This window comes from Fukomys damarensis, unplaced genomic scaffold (genome assembly GCF_012274545.1).
Source record: "Fukomys damarensis isolate Sample0158 unplaced genomic scaffold, DMR_v1.0_HiC HiC_scaffold_22, whole genome shotgun sequence".
NCBI lineage: Eukaryota > Metazoa > Chordata > Mammalia > Rodentia > Bathyergidae > Fukomys > Fukomys damarensis.
The window spans coordinates 10,026,060-10,042,919 of NW_022900934.1; the positions used below are offsets into that span (position 1 = coordinate 10,026,060).

At 42.8% G+C, this 16,860-nt stretch overlaps 1 protein-coding gene across 6 annotated transcripts in view; it reads left to right on the forward strand.

The window, feature by feature from the left end:
- Atp9a (ATPase phospholipid transporting 9A (putative)) overlaps positions 1–16,860 on the forward strand; it is a 143,495-nt gene that overhangs the window by 43,697 nt on the left and 82,938 nt on the right. For all 6 annotated transcript variants that reach the window (XM_033767138.1, XM_010618208.2, XM_010618207.3 and 3 more), the window contains exon 4: positions 13,058–13,166. In XM_033767138.1, coding sequence (XP_033623029.1) covers positions 13,058–13,166 — 109 coding nt within the window. The remainder of the gene's footprint in view (positions 1–13,057; positions 13,167–16,860) is intronic.

Below are 16,860 nucleotides of genomic sequence, written 5' to 3' on the forward strand. Positions count from 1 at the left end.
GGCTGTTTCCAAGATTTAGCTATTACAAACTGTGCCGCTATAAACATGGGTGCACATACTTCTCTGTGATATGATTCTTTTAGTTCTTTTGGAAAGATACCCAGCAGAGGGATGGCTGGGTCAAATGGAACCTCCAGTCCAAGCTCTTTGAGGTATCTCCATATTGATTTCCATAGTGGTTGCACCAGTCTGCACTCCCACCAACAATGGAGAAGGGTTCCTTTCTCCCCACAACCCCGCCAACATTTGTTATTGTGTGATTTCTTGATAGCAGCCATTCTTTGTGGGGTGAGGTGGAATCTCAGTGTTGTTTTCATCTGTGCAGACACTTCTTAATTTGATATAATTCTATTTGTTGATTCTTGGTATTTCTTTCACAGTTGGGGTTCTGTTCAGAAAGTCCTTGCGTGTGCCGGTGCCTGTGTCCTCAAGAGTTCTACCTATTTTATCGTACAGCAGATTGTGTTTCTGTCTTAATATTTAGTTCTTTGATCCGTTTTGATTTTACTCTAGCGCATACTGAGAGGTCTGGGTCTAGATTCTGCAGTGCAGCACCATTTGTTAAAGAGGCTGTGTTTTTGGCTCCTTTGTCAAAGATCAAATATGTGCTTGGGGTTGTTTCCGTTTCTATAATCACTGTAGCTGTATAATGTAACTTGACATCCAGGCTTGAGATGCTGCCTGCTTTGCTTTTGTTACTTAGGATTCTCTTTTGCTATTCTGGGTCTTTTCTGGTTCCATATGAATTTTAGAATTTTTTTAGTTCTATGATTGGTACTTTGATCAAGCTTGCATTAAATCTATTATTAGTTTTAGTAGTATGGCTATTTTGATAGTTTCTGTGCTACCTGTCCAGAAAAAGGGAATGTCATCCATTTTCGGATGTCCTTTTTTCAGAGTACTAGTTTTCATTATAGAGGTTTTTCACTTACTTTGTTAGGTCAATTCCTAAGTATTTAATTTTTCTTGAAGTTGTTGTGAATAGTATTGTTTTCCTGATTTCTTTGTTGGTGGGTTCATTATTGATGCATAGGAATGCTGTTGACTTTCTGTCCTGCTACCTTGCTGAATTTATTGGTTTATTAAGAGTTTCATTTTATTTATTGGTTTATTAAGAGTCTTTTGGTGGAATTTTTGGGGTCTTCTATATAAAGGATCATATCTTCCTTAAATAGGGGTGGTTTGACTTCTTCCTTTGCTAAACGTATCCCCTTTTTTCTTTTTCTTGCTTGATTGCTTTGACTGAAGTTTCAAGTACTAAACTGAAGGGGTGTCGATCGCAGGCATGTTTGTCTCTTGCCTGATTTTAGAGGAAAAGCTTTCCATTTTTCCCTATTTAATATGATGTTGGCAGTAGGTTTGTCAGAAATGGCTTTTATCAGGTAGAGATAAGGCCCTTCTATACCTGTTTTCTTCAGTTTTTGTCATGAATGGATATTGGATTTCGTTAAAACTTTTTCTGTGTCTGTTCAGATGAACATGTGATTTTTGTCCTTGCTTCTGTTTATTGTATATTTATTGATCTGCACACACATATTAAATTATAGAGAGTTGGAAATGCATAGTTAATTAATTGACTGTGTTACAGGGGTTCACACCCACGGCCTTCGCCCTGAGGTACATCGTCAGCCTGCCCCCCACCCTCTTTTGTGGTTTGGGGCAGGGCCTCTGTATGAGTCTCAGGCTCTCCTCCAACTCTCAGGCCTCCCAGCTCAGCTGAGGTAGCAGGTGTGTGCTGTCATGAGTGCCCATGGATTACTCTTTTATTTTGAGGTAGGGTCTTGCTAAGTTCCTCAAGCTGGATTTGAACTTGCCGTCCTCCTGCCGAAGCCTCCCAGAGTGCTGGGATTACAGGCGTGCGCCTCCACTCCCTGTAACGCAGGTGGTTTGTAAGTTGGGATCCCAAGGTACCCAGGAAGGCAGCTGCGTCCTGGGCCTCCCTCCCTTGGCCTTAGTGTCTCAAGCATGATGTGTGTCTGTCTGTGCCCTGACAGGGCGCATCTGTCTGTGACATTTCGTGTCATCTGTCTGCCCAGCCTATGTAATAAGTCACCTCTGCAGGTCTTGGGGTACAGACAGTTCTACATCCTACAGCCTCATTTACCTTATAATTGGTGTCTGTGGTGGAGACTCAGCCACATTTAACAAACACTTTCCTCGTCATGAGGATACATGTAGATATGGCTGAGGGAGATGGAGTCATCCAGGAGTGCAAATGACTGAGAAATAGCGGGTAGAAAGCAAGATCAGCCCTGTCTAGAGTTAGGGGCAGTGCGGCAGCCCCATCTGTGTTGACATGGAAGACACAAAGGGTATTGTTCAGCACACAAAGAAGCCAGAGGCAGAGTATCTTGGACGGTGTGCTCCAGTCCTTACGACCACCCCTGCGGGACTGTTTTCTGCAGTGAGTTAGGTATGTAAATACAGAAGCCTGGAAGGATCTTCCCAAGGCCAGTGGTTAACTGTGGAGATGAAAATCACCTTTCATTCTCTCATAAAAAAATATGCACATGATAAAGTTCCATTTAGTAGTGGATGTAAATAAATGACTTCATTAAAAGGTCACAGTACCTTGTCTTCTGAGTCTTTGTGTTGTTGTTCTGCTGTTTTATTTATTTAGTTAGTTTAAAAATTTTTTTTAATTTATCACTTTTGTTGTGTGTGTGGTTTTTGGAGACAGGGTCTTGTTATGTAATCCAGGCTGGACTTGAAGCACTGTGTAGTCCCAGGCTGGCCTCCAACCCACAGCGATCGTCCTGCCTCAGCCTTCTGAGTGCTGGGATTATAGATGTGCACCACCATGCCCACCAGCTGTACCTGCACATCTTTTTTCCCATTTCCCTCCCCCCTTCAACCTTTCTTCCCCTCCCTATCCACCCAAGCTTTGTTTCTGTTTCTTCCCTTCCATTCTTTTTTTCTTTAATCCCCTCTCCATCCCTTCTTTTCACCCTCTCCCCTCCTCGGTCCCTTTCCCATCTGAACATGTTCTTTCTACTTCCCAGTATCTTCCATTGTACAGCTCACACCCCCACCCCTTTTCAGTATCGGGGATCGAACTCAGGACCTTGCACTTTCAAGGCAGGTGGCAGCACCACCGTGCTAAATCCCTGGCCCCATTTTACCCCTTATTTATACTTTGGGTTTCTCACACCAGAGAAACAGTGCAATATTTAAACTTGTGTGTCCGATTTATTTCACTTAGGATTACGGTCTTGAGGTGCATCCGTTTCCTACAATGGCTCAAGTTTATCCTCTTTATGGCAGGGCATTACTCCATTGTGTGCGAGACCACGTTTTCTTGATCTGTTTATTGGTTGGTGGGCATTCGGGCCGTTTCCAGGATGTAATAGTAGTGTAAATCGTGCTGCTATAAACTTGATTGTGCATGTGTCTCTGTGGCATGATGCCGTTAACTGTTTTGGCAGATACCTAGGGGGGACAGCTGGGTCGGATGGGACTTCTACTTTTAGGGTTTAGAGGAATCAGTAGTGGCTGTACCAAATTACACTCCCACCACCAGTAGAGAGGGGCTCCTTTTTCTGCACAGCCTCACCAGCATTTGTCTGATTTCTTGATAGCAGCCGTTCTCTCTGGGGTGAGGTGGAATCCCAGTGTTGTTTCAGTTTGCGCTCCTTGAATGGCCAGTGATGTGGAACATTTTTCTGTATATTTATTTGCTATTTGTACTTCTTCGCCTGAGAAGTGTCTATTCAGTTCAGATGCCAGTTTTGGACTGGGTCTTTACATTTGGGAGGGGTCTGATTTTTTCTTGTAAGTTCTTTATCTATTCTAGATGTTAGTCCTCTGAGGAGTAGCTGGTAAAATTTTTTCCCCATTCTGTGGGTTGTCTTTTCACTCTGTTGGTGGTTTCTTTCATTGCGTAAAAGCATTAAAAAAAAATTTTTTTTTTTTTGGGGGGGTACCAGGGATTGAACTTGGGTCCTTGTGCTTGCCAGGCAGGTGGTAAAACCACTGAGTTAAATCCCCGGCCCTAGAGAATTTAAATTTGATGTGATCGTAGTTGTTGATTCTTTGTAGTATTTCTTGTGTGATTGAGATTTTGTTCATAAAGTCTTTGTCTACCTCTGTGTCTTCTAGAGTTTTACCTATTCTATCTTCCAGCAGATTAAATGTTTCTGTTTTTATTTGCAGATCTTTGATTCAATTCAGTTTTAATCTAATGCATGGTGAGAAGTAGGAGTCTAGCTTCAGTCTTCAGCATGTGGAAAGCCAGTTTACCCAGCACGATTTATTTATTTATTTATGTTCTTATTGTACCGGGGATTGAACTCAGGACCTTGCGCTTGCCAGGCAGGCATGACACTGCTGAGCTACATCCCCAGCCTTGCTATTGCGGTTTTGATTGATATTGCATTAAATCCGTATAACAGCTTTGGAAGTTCACTATATTAGTTCTGCCTATCGGAGAACAGGGATATCTTTCTGCTTTCTGTTATCCTATTTGGTCTCCTTTTTCTGAGTACTCTAATTTTCAGTGTATAAGTCTTTTACCTCCTTGGTTACATTGATTTCTAAGTATTTCATTGTTCTTGATGCTATTGTGAAAGGTGTTGTTTTCCTGCAGTTTGTTACTTGTGTACAGGGATGCTACTGATAATTGAGGGTTGACTTTGTGTCCTGCTACGCTGACAAATTTGGTTATTAATTCTAGGAATCTTTTGGTGGAGTTTTTCAGGTCTTCTATGTAGAGTATCATGTCATCCACAAATAAATGGTAGTTTAATGTCTTCCTTTCGTACCATTTCCTTAATTTCTTTCTCTTGTCTAATTGCTGTGGCTAATGTTTTCAGAACTATATTGAAGAGAAGTGGTGATAGTGGGCCTCTTTGTCTTGTTCCTGATTGTGGAGTGAAAACTTTCAGTTTTTGACCATTTAGTGTGACAGTGACTCTTGGTTTGTCATCGATGGCTTTTATTGGATTGAGGTAAGGAACATCTGTTCCAGTTTATTTTATCCTGAATTGGTGTTGAACTTTTAAGTACTTAATTTCCTTAATCTTTCTCTTGTCTAATTGCTGTGGCTAATGTTTTCAGAACTATATTGAAGAGAAGTGGTGATAGTGGGCCTCTTTGTCTTGTTCCTGATTGTGGAGTGAAAACTTTCAGTTTTTGACCATTTAGTGTGACAGTGACTCTTGGTTTGTCATCGATGGCTTTTATTGGATTGAGGTAAGGAACATCTGTTCCAGTTTATTTTATCCTGAATTGGTGTTGAACTTTTAAGTACTTTTTCTGAATCTATCAAGATGATCATGCAACTTTTGTTCTTGGCTTGGTTAGTATGGTGTATTTATTGATTTGTATATATCAAACCATCCCTGCATCCCTGGGATGTTTCCTATTTGGTCATAGTGTATAATCTTTATGATGATTTGCTGCATTCTGTTTGCCAGTGTCCGATTGAGGGTTTTTGCATCTATGTTCATTAAGGTGATTGGCCTGTAGTTCTTTTTTCTTTTGCATGCATCTCTGGTAATGCTTGCTTCCAGGAGTGACCTTGGGAGTATTGCTTTGCTTTCAATATCATTAAAGAGTTTGAGAAGTAGCAGCATTAGATCACTTCTAAATTTCTTGTAGCACTCAGCAGTGAATCCATCAGGGCCTGAGCATTGTTTTGTTTTGTTTTTTTTTTGTAACTCTTCTTCACTTTCATTGACTGATACTAGATTATTTAGAATTTTTATATCTTCTTGATTCAGCTTTGGCAATTCATATATATCTACACTTCTGAGTTTTCCATCTTATTAGAGTACAGATTCTCAAAGTTGGTACTGATGATCTGGATTTCTGCAGGATCTGTTATGATGTTACCCTTTTCATTTCTAACTGGGTATATTTGGATCTTTTCTTTCCTTTTTTTTTTTTTTAATAAGGTTGGCTAAGTATTTGTCTATTTTGTTTAATCTTTCAAAGGACCAACTCCAATTCTTTTATTCTTTGTATTTTTTCTGAGTCTCAACTTGCATTAATTTCTGCTCTGATCTTTATAATTTACTCGTAAGAGCTTTGGGTTAACTTGCTCTTCTTTTTCTAGAACCTTAGGGTTCAACATCAGGTTATTATTTATTTGAGCTTGTCCCTTTTTTCTGACATGGGACATTATACATTTCCCTCATAGGACTGCTTTCATTGCAGCCTATAAGTTTGTGTGTGTTGTATTCACATTATTGTTTAATTGTAGAAACTATTTTCTTCTTTAATTTCATCTGTGACCTATTATTTTTTCAGGAGAATGTTATTTAATTTCCATGTGTTTATATAATTTTCATGGTTTCTTTTGCCATTGATTTCCAGTTTCATTCACTAGGGTCTGATACTATGCCATGGTATAATTTCAATTCTTTTGTGATTAAGCATGTTCCATGAGCTAGTATGTTGTCTGTTTTGGAGAAAGTCCCATGTGCTGGGCTAGGGATTTAGCTCAGTGGTTCTGCCGCCTGCCTTGCAAGCACAAGGACCCGAGTTCAATCCCCAGTACCAAAAAACCAAAATGTAAACTGGCTTTAGGAGATACCCTGCTCTTTCTTTCTTTAGTACGGGGGATTTGGCTCAGTGGTTCTGCCTTCTGCCTCGCAAGTGCAAGGACCTTAGTTTGATCCCTAGTACCAAAAAAAAAAAAAAAAAAAAAAAACCAAAAAAACAACAAAACAAAAAAACAAAAAAACCATGTGCTGCTGAGAAGAACGTGTATTCTGTTGTTCTTGTGTTGAATTTATGGAGTCTTGACTTTTATATGCCTCAGTGTAATTTTTTTTTCTTATCATAGCTATGTGGTGTTCTATATGCCTTACTAATTGGTATGTCAAATTCTTTTCATACTTGGAAAGTTTTATCCTATTACTTCTGTGAACAAGTTTTTTATGTCCTTTGCTATCATCTGATTTTTTTCATTGATTCTCCCAATGAATCTTGTACACTTCTTCTGTTGGGTTGATTTTTTTTTTTATGGTCTCTTGGTATTTCTAAGAAATCTTTCCTTTGATGATCACTAACCACAATCTTCTCTTCTAGATTTGACATACTCTCTTCACATTGGTTGATTCTGCTGTATATACTGTACTTTCAATAACTTTTTTAATCTCCTGGATATCTGTTGGAATCTTTTTTAGGTTATCCAGTTCTTACCTATGCCGGGCATTCATGGTTTCCCTGTCTTTCCTAGGCTTCTTTATTTTTCTTAATCGGTGTCTACTTTAGTTTTGTTAAACATTTACTTTATTATGGTCATCAACTCTTTAATTATCTGTGTAATTATTTCTGTTTTAGTTTTGCCAAAAGAGTTACTCATCAGATTTGTTATTTTCATTATTACCATTTCAGAAAGTTTAGCTGAGTGTCTTTTGGTTTCTTCCACACTGGTGTCCCCTGGATCTGTCTTGGGTGATTTGGGAGTGTTGGGTTGCATTTTGCTTCCATGTTTTCTCATTTTGTTTCTTTTTTTCATTGTTGTTGTTTGTTTTCTCTTGAGGCTTGTAAATTGCTTATGGTAGGTAGCTTTATTTCTTGTATCAAGACCTCTTAAGGAAATGCCTGCTTTTCAGAGGTGTCTTTTAGGCATAGTTGAATTTGGCCTTTGAGTTTGTCCCAGAATCCTGTGTCTTGTGTTTATTAGGGATGAAAGGTTGCAGCCTGTTTCGCCCAGCACCCAGTTCTTTGGTATAGGTCTGTAGTATTGTTTATGACCCCCAGGCACTCTAGGTATTGGCATATAAGGAAGATTATGTCAGCTTGGCTAAAGGAGTACAATTAGTAATAGCAATAGCATCGAACAGAATGGAATATGATGATGTGTGATGACTACTAATTTGCCTCCTCTAACTTGGATACATGATTTATAGTTATATAGCAAAATCTAAGAAATAAGAGAATTATATACAGTAAATATTCACTCAACAGAGCAATTTAACCCTCAGAGAATACAGTTTAAAAGGGTAAGAGGGATAAGTACAGAAAATGAAGAAGAAAAAAGATGATAAGCAAGGCTGAAGCACAGATTAAGATTACCAAAGCCTCAGGAAAATGGTGAAGAAAAGGAGGACAGAAGGAAGGAGAAAACAAAAACAAAACAAAACTGTACTCACACTTACATAAAAAAGCAATAAAAAATAACCCAATCGAACAAAAATAAAAGACCAGTAGCAAAGAAAGAGAAAAATGAGAGATTTCTCTGTGATTTCAAGTCTTTGGTTATCTTCTGAGTCTACAGCTTTGTGACAGTGTCCAGTTTAAGGCGCAACTCAGCTCTGAGTCAGGGCGCAGATCCATGCTGAATAATCTCAGCAAACCAGCGGTAGGATTAGGGCAGGGTGCCACTTTAGCACTTTCAATTTCTCAGAAATTCAGGCTCAACCTGGTCTCTGGCCATGGGAGTAAGGCCTGAGTCATTTGGCTTACAACGCCCTGGGTGTCTCTTGCCGGCTGACCATGGCTCCCTGACCCTGGATGTGTCCCTTGGTTGTCCCTCACCCAGTCACTGTGGGAGTTGAACCCTGGAAGCCCTGAGATGAAGCCAGCCCTGAGCTAGCTGCTCTGAGTCCCAGGTTGAGTGGGCCCCTCCCTAAAACAGCATCTGGCTGGGCACTCTCTCCAGGGGATATGGCAGAGGCTTGGACTGGAGTCCCTCACTGGCTGTTATAGTGCATGGTACCCACTACTCTGTTCCACTGGTGCGCTTCTCCCTGAAGGCCCCTGGAGTCAACTGCTTCCACTGTGTCACTGTGGATTTGATCTTCCTTTCTTTCACCATGAGCCAGGAGCTGGGGGAAAAGTGCAGGTTACCCCTTCCTTTTTTCTGCATTGTGATCTGACTCTTCAATTTTTCTGTAGGCTCCAATTTTTCCTTCAGATCCTTCCTGGGTCCCAGGACTTCACCTCCCTCCTTTTCTTTCCCAGGTTGTTATTGTCCAGGGTCTGGATTCTGAATCTTGGAGAGGCTGATTTATTGCTGCTTACCAGTCCTCCATCTTCCTGGCACCTTTTAGTCTGACTTACGTCTTAAGTCACCTCAGCACCTTTTTGGAGTTCATGAGGTACAGAAAATAGATCTGACGTGCATTGAGGAGTCCCTTTAGTAGAAAGGAGTGAACCCTTCTCAGTGAGAGGCCAGAGGGGCACCTGGGATGGCTGAGTGGAGACAGGAGTGTTGTCTGGACTTTGCCGCATTTGCTGCTCCCGTTGTTCATTCTGCTGTTTCCTCTGTCAGCAATGGGGGTGGCACAGTCCCCATGTAGCCTGACCTGGAGAGACTCCAGCCCCCCATTCCTGCAGTGTTTCCTGGCTGAAGTAATGCCCTGATTTTCCCAGGAGAAGCCAGAAGATCTGCCTTTCAGGGTATGCAGTGGTTAATTACATTTTTTCTTTTAATTGAGGCCTCATCCCAAACCACCTCTACTGCTTCCTGACAAACTTTCTTGGTTTCTCTCTGGCTGTGGCTGTCTTAAAGGGTTTTATTCTTATTCGTGGGCATTACATAGGGATTATATTCATTGTGGGGAATTGGTACCCGGACTCTGACTGTGCCTGAGGGTGGAAGCAAGGCAGGTAGATGGCTTGTCTTCAGACTTAAGCAGCCGTTGCTTGTTTTTAACTCCACATCCAAGGCTCCTGTATAGTTAGCTTCCCTGGAAGGGAAGTTTAAGGTGATAGATACTTGTCTTACATTTCTACTTTTCTTCCAAGGGATTACAGAGAATGAGGGTGGAGCTCAATGAAAAATTAGCATCTACTTCTAGGTGATGGTCCCTGATTTTCCCCAGTGACTTTTATGTAGAGGATTAAGTTCCGGTTCTTGGCTAGAACACATTTTCAAATCTAGGTATTCAGTAGTTCTGAATGAGGACTGTGAGTCAAGTGGTGTGGGTTTAGCTGTTGGGAATGCAATTGCACTTCATGCAACCTACTTTTCTGAGCCTCAGTTTCCTCATCAGTAAAATAGGGATGGTCATGACTAATTCCTTGGCTTGTGATGCAAATGAAATGAATTATTGCAGATAAAATGCTTGTTACGGCTTGTATCTAGATGTTCCCCCAAAGCCTCATGTGGTCATAGGTGGGGTTTTTCAGAGGTGGCTGGATCTATAGTGTGTGATGCTGGGATTAAGATTATGTGATTGCTAAATTCGTCCCCTGATTGATTTGGCCTACGTATGGATATGTGTGCTGTCTGCCCGAGTAGTCTGGGTAGGGTATAAGGGACAAAAAGAGGGCTGCTGCCATTGCTGCTTGCTGCCTTTTGCCTGCCATGAACTGTTTCTCCTTTGTGATGACCCTCGGTCATGCCACCCTGCCTTGGAGCCAGATGATTATGAACTGAAACTTCTACAAATTGTGAGCCAAAATAAAACTTTCCTCCTTTAAGTTTGAGTGTCAGGTATTTTGTAATGAAAGAACAATATAGGAACATAACAGGAAATTGTCAGGAAGCAGCTTTGTTTTAGTTTTTGAATTGTTACTAATGGCATTGTTTTTCATTGGTGGTTTAAGTTTTGGCTTTTAATAGCTTTCCTCTTGGTACTAATATATTAAGGGGAGGGGACTCTTCAGGAAATAGCTGAAGTCACTCAAGATGTAATCTACGCACCGCACAGTGGACACAGGTCTTCAGTTTGCGTTTCAGTGGGTCTTGTCAACACCCATGTGAACACCTCTTCAGTCAAGATCAGAAAGTTTCTGTCACCCCAGAAAGTTCCCTGCTGCTCCTCTGGGGCATCTACTTTTCTAATTTCGGCCTCCCATAGGTTAGTAGTGCTTTAGTAAATTGATTTTTTTTTCCTTTTAAGCTGGGTTTTGCTTTGTTGCCCAGGATGGCCTTGAACTCATGCATGCAAGTGATTCTGCTACCTCATTCTCCCAAGTAGCTGTAGCTGGGACTACAGGGAACAGGGACACATTCTCTCTCTCTCTCTCTCACTCTCTCTCTCTCTCTCTCTCATGCGGTATTGAACACAAGTCCTCAAGCATGCTAGGCAATTGCTCTATCACCGAACTATACTTACATCCCTTTTTATATTTTATTTTGAAACAGGATCTTGCTACATTGCCCAGGCTGGCCTTGAACTTGTAGCCTTCCTGCCTCAACCTCCCCAGTAGCTGGATTTTTGGGTGTGCACACTCGTTAGTAAATCTGGATTTTATGTACAAATTATAAAAAGGGCTTAGCACCTTCACAGAGTTCCTTGTCTGTCTGATCACTGCCTGTGAATTTTTTACAAGCTCAGACATTCCCAGTCCCTTCCCACTAAAGCTGTTCCTCAGTATTTGCGGATGTTTAGGACCTCCAAGAGTGGACAGTTGGAATTTATTTCTGGACTACATGTGCATCTCTTTGTAAAGCAATTTCTAGCCTAGGGGGTAGCATAGAGGATTAATGAGAAATGTGTGTGTGCGTGTGCATGCGTGAATGCTTGTGTGCTAGTGTGGTTGTGTGTGTAGCTGGTCTGATAACTTGGTGGTATTTATTTGCAGCATGGTTAGTGAGTGTATCCAATCTTTGTATGATCATGCACTTTCCATTAATATCAATGGGATTTAACCAGCCCCAGTGCAGGGAGAAACAGAAACTAAAACATTTGAAAAAACAAACAACAGCAAAACCCAGGTTCTGACTTACAACAACAAGATGGCAGCGTGGGGTGAGGAGTCCAACCCGCGCCTAATTCCTTCTCTCTCTCTCTCTCTCTCTCCCCCTGCCCTGTGCGGTCTGGCCAGGCCTCACTCTGAACGCACCACTTTCCTTTGGTGGGAGTGTGTGCTTTACGTCGGATTGGAGACAGGCACAATCCTTTTGGGAAGATGTCTGGGTCTCTGGGAGAGAGTCACAAAGCAACACATCTCTGGTTAGGGTTACTTAAAGATTTAAAATACTTTGAGTTGAAATTAACATATTTCACAGGATAAGCATTATGAAAATGAAATCCTCAGGGAATTCCGCTAGCCCCTGGGCAGTTAATGCCATCTGTATTTTTAAAAAGAACTGGCCAGCTTTCAAAGAGGGCAGATGGGGGAGCAGTGATAAACACAGTGTCAGAGTGTAAGAAACTGAGTTTTTGCCTGTGTTGATACGGGGGAAAGCCTAGATTGTAATACAGCCTTGCTCTGGTTAGCTCCCCACACCCCAGTAGATGGGATGAGTTGGGTTGCTGGACCTAGGGGAAGGTTTTAATTTGTATTAGTTGGTACTTATATATAACCAGTGCTATTCTACGATTTCTTTATGCAACATTACAGATAAGACCAAAGTCCCTTCAATTCCTCCCTAATCCCTTGTCCTCCCATAGGCATCAAGGCAGTAGTTAAGACCGGGAAACACTTAGCAGTGCACACTGCCCTTGTGGTTTACATGAGCAGTGTTAAACTTTGTTAGTTGGTGTGCAGATGGTGCGCGCGCGCATGTGTGTGTGTGTGTGTGTGTGTGTGTGTGTGTGTGAGTCTGGGAGGACTGAACCCAAGGCCTTGGCACCGAGCTACATCTACATCCCCAGCCTGATTTCTTATTTTGAGACAGTGTACGATTAAGTTGCCCAGTCCCGGCCTGAACTTGTGTGCCCAGCCTATGGGGGCGCTGGGATGGCAGGTGTGTGCCCAGGAGTTCCGAAAGGAAAGGTGGTCTTCCTTCTGGACCGTCAGAACCATAGGTGGGTCTTACGTAGCCGCTGCTCAGTGGTCCTTCCCGTCAGCACTGTCTCCCCAGGTTCCTTTAGATGCAGAATAATGTGGCGGAGGAGAGCGGGAGCTCCCGTAGTCAGATCCCCGCGATGACCTGGTGGCTTTCTGTGCAGCCCAGCAGCCAGCAGTCACCATCCGTTGCCTGTGGATATTTCTTGGCCCCTGTCCCTCGTGTACTCTTCAGAGCTGACTGGATGGACTGGCCGAGTGTGTCAGCAAGTGCCCGTCCCTTAGAGAGGCCCTTAGAGAGGTCACCGGACCTGAGCATTTGGAATGGTTTGCAGGTCCTCGCCGCTACCCTCCCGAGTGACCTCCTACTTTCCCTGTGCTCCGCCGGTTTCAGCGGGGCTCACTCTGTCCTGTCTCTCCGCAGGGCTTCGTGCTGGCCGTCACCGTCATCCGTGAGGCAGTGGAGGAGATCCGATGCTACGTGCGGGACAAGGAAGTCAACTCGCAGGTCTACAGCCGGCTCACAGCAAGAGGTCAGCCTCCTGGCTCCGGGTCACGGGGCTGCAGCTCAGTCACAGGCCGCTGACGGTCAGAGGAACAGAGTTCAGGGCCCAGGTGGCAGGTGTGCTGCGTGGCTCGACAGCCACTCAGTAGCGTGGGCACCAGGAGGCCTCAGAGTACCTGGGCCTGGCGGGACCGGGCAGTGTCCCTGGGCTCAGGCCGCCTGTGCTGGCTGCCGAGAGTCTGGTGAGGTAACTGGCCTATCACGCCCTCCATTGGAATGAACTTCTGTGCCCTCTCTGGCCTGGCCTCTCCTCACCCCTGCTGGCCGAGAAGGATGGTGGGGCCGTTCACAGTCCTGAAGGACAGATAGCGTTCAGAGACACTTTCCGCAGGGATTTCTTTACCACCCAGTGCTGCAGGGTTACTTTCTCCAGATGCTGCATCTTTGAATCTGCCTTCGAGGGCGTCCTGTAAACCCCACACTGAAGCTTTGTGAGCGCTGCTGAATCCCATTCACAGCACAGGGACCAGATAACCCTTCTTCCTCACACATTTTAAATGGCAGAACTTAAAAGCCTAGCCAGATACAACCTTGGAAAAGCCATGGAAACCACCCAGCGAATGCTGACTTCGTTTTCCAACTGCAATAGATTTAAGTTTGCATTTGCCATGGAGAACGCTACATAAAGTTGGCTAATCTGTGCAGAGAGAGAGACGCACTTGGGATTATCCTCCTAGGATTACTGGCCCCACGTGGGGATGAATACTGTTACAGGAGAGGCCCGCGGAATTAAAGCTGTGCCTTGCTCTCAGGAAATTGAAAATTCTGGAAGAGATGAGGTAGATGGATGCCTAAGAGACTTAGCACCTGAGCTGCTCAGCGTTAGAGCTTTAGCTTCCGAATGGGCTGTCTGTCCAGGGTTTCAAGGTTCTGAGTAGAACATCCCTCCAGGAAAAAATTTAGGGTAATGTGTTTGGGGTTCAAAAACACAGTTGAAATTTAGTTCATGTGATCTCTTTTTACGGTGGGTGCCGTACAACATTGCAAGTTTCTTGGACAAGGGGCAATTTCTAATTGGTGTGCAAATGGTTTACTGATGCAAAACTATTGTATTTAGGCATTTTGCTTTCAAGAAAACAGAAGTAGCCAGTGTAACCTTTGCAGAGGCAGGTGGCTTGGGCTCTCTGTCTGGGTAGTCAGAAGATCCCTCCGGAGGGTGCTTTTTTTGTGGTCGTGTATATTAAATCCCCTCTTAATAACATATTCTTACTATAACCTTTAAAATGCTTGGCAACCAACAAAAGCCTCATCAGAGAGGGTAGGGTGGACCTCTTTAGAGCTCAAGAAAAGGGCCTTCGTTTCCATTCATGCGTCTATCCGGGGGCCCCCACCCTTCTGTGGTTCTTTTCATATTGCAATAGCTTTTCCTGGGATGATTTTTCAGCCCTCCCCTGCCAATCCTTCCTGGCTTCTGCCTTAACTTGGCTCCGTTCTTGAAAAGATGCTAAGGAGAATTGGCAGATGGCTCTAGCATTAAAAACGTGTCTTCCTGTGTCGGTCACCTTTTGTGGCCCTTGACCCCTATTGTTGTGCTGGTGCAACAGTAGGGGGAGCTGAACTCAGTTCTGAATATTAACCCAGGCCCTCGCTTTCCAGTTTTTCTTGACAGACCAACAAAGCGCTGCAGAAACTGTCAGCCCAGAAAGCGAGGGGCAGCTCAGTCATTTGATATTCTCTGTGGGGCGGGAGGGCCCAATAACAGCCAGACTGAGCTTTGCAGGGAGGGGAAGAAAAAGAAAGCCTTTTTGACCCTACTGTTGAATTAATATTTCCTGGAGGACAGCTTTCCACCAATGGCCTTCTTTAGTAAGTTCAGGAGCACAATGAAGCAAATACGTCTGTGTATTTATGAAGGTCACTTTTCCTCTTTATCACACGACATCTTAGTGTGTGCATTTCACCACTCTGTTGGGAGTTTAAAATTTTCCAGAAACAGAATACTTTGACCAGTAGATAACAAGCTATGATATTTACCTAAATTCTACATCATTTCCTGATTAATAAATAGTAGCAGTACTTGTAGTCATGTAGTTTTTTTTTTTTTTCTTGGTACCGGGGAGTGAACTCAGGACCTTGTGCTTGCCAGGCAGGCATGGTGCCACTAAGCTACATCCCTGGTCCTTTTATAAGTTTTCTAATAATTTCCAACTGGCAAACAAGTTTCAAAAATGGTACAAGGAACTCCTTAAAAAAAACAAAAAGGAGCCCCAACAAACTTTTCTCCAGGGTGGACAAGCTGTTCACATTGAGGACATGACTTGAGTATCCTCTCCTCTCTCTCTCCACACACACACACACACACACACACACACACACACACACACACCCTCACTGTTGCAAAGCTAAGTTGCAGATATAATTTCTTTTTTCCCCCCTTTTTAGTACTGGGGGTTTAATCCAGAGGCACTGTACCACTGAGCTACACCTCCAGCCCTATTTTAGTTTTTTAAATTAATTAATTTAATTTGAATTATTAAATTAAATTATTAAAATTTAATTAATTAATTTTTTGGTCCTGGGGATCAAACTCAGGACATTTCGATTACAAGGCAGGCGGCGGAACCACTGAGCTGAATCCCGAGATTCTGTTTTAGTTTTTGAGTCAGGATCTTGTTAAATTATCCAAGTTGGCCTTGAATTCACCTTTAGTAAAAAGTGAAAGATTTATCCGATCTGAAGAGGAGCATCCAGGTTATTTAGCCTTGAATTTATTATCCTCCTGCCCCAGCCTTGCAATTAGGTGGGATTACAGGCATGTGCTACGGTGCCTGGCCTTGACATAGTTTCTTTTTATCCCTAATACCTCAGTGTTTAACTCTAATGGAATACTTCTCTCATATAGCAGTGCAGCTATCAACATCAGGAAGTCTCACACCAGTCCAGTACTGTTGTGCTAATTTACAGTCCTTCTGTCTTGTCATTTGTCCAGAAGACACCCTTTGTGGCTTTTTGCCTGGTAGGGAACCAGTCCAGGTCTTCCTGCTTTCTCGGTCTCCTCTAACCTGGCACAGCTTCTGGGTTTTATAGTCTTGCCTGACATTGAAATTGACATTTTTGAAGAGGATTTGATGGCCAGTCATTCTGTAATTTGTCCCCTGATTTGTGTTATCTTATGTCTCCTCAAAGTTTGATTCATGATGCACATTTTGGGTAAGAGCTAATACATTTGAAAAAAAAATGCCATGCGAACACAAGGTCCTGAGTTCGATCCTCCATACCAAAAAAAAAAAAAAAAAAAAAAAAAAAATGCCGGAGACTCGCTGTTGAGATGTGGCCAGAGTTTTAAGGGATTTAACTTAATCACTTTGCAGACGTTTCAAAATTATTCTGAGAAAACTATCTGACTTTAAACAGCTGAACTAACAACTTGGATAATGAGGAACTCACCACTGGGAGGGAAAAGTAGATGACAGGTTGTTTGTTTGTTTTCCCCGTGGGATCGATCCCAGGGCCTCACACATGCCGTGCACGGACTCTACCACTGAGCCACACAGCCAGCCTGTACCAGATTTCTTTTAACAGTGGCTTCCAACATTTTGGATTGTCTTATTTTGTTCAAATTGTATTCAAAACAACACAGTAATTGGATTAATTTTTAGTGCAGCTTTCATGGTTTTATTAAGAAATATTTAAACGTTCTTTTTTTTTTTTTTTTTTTTTTT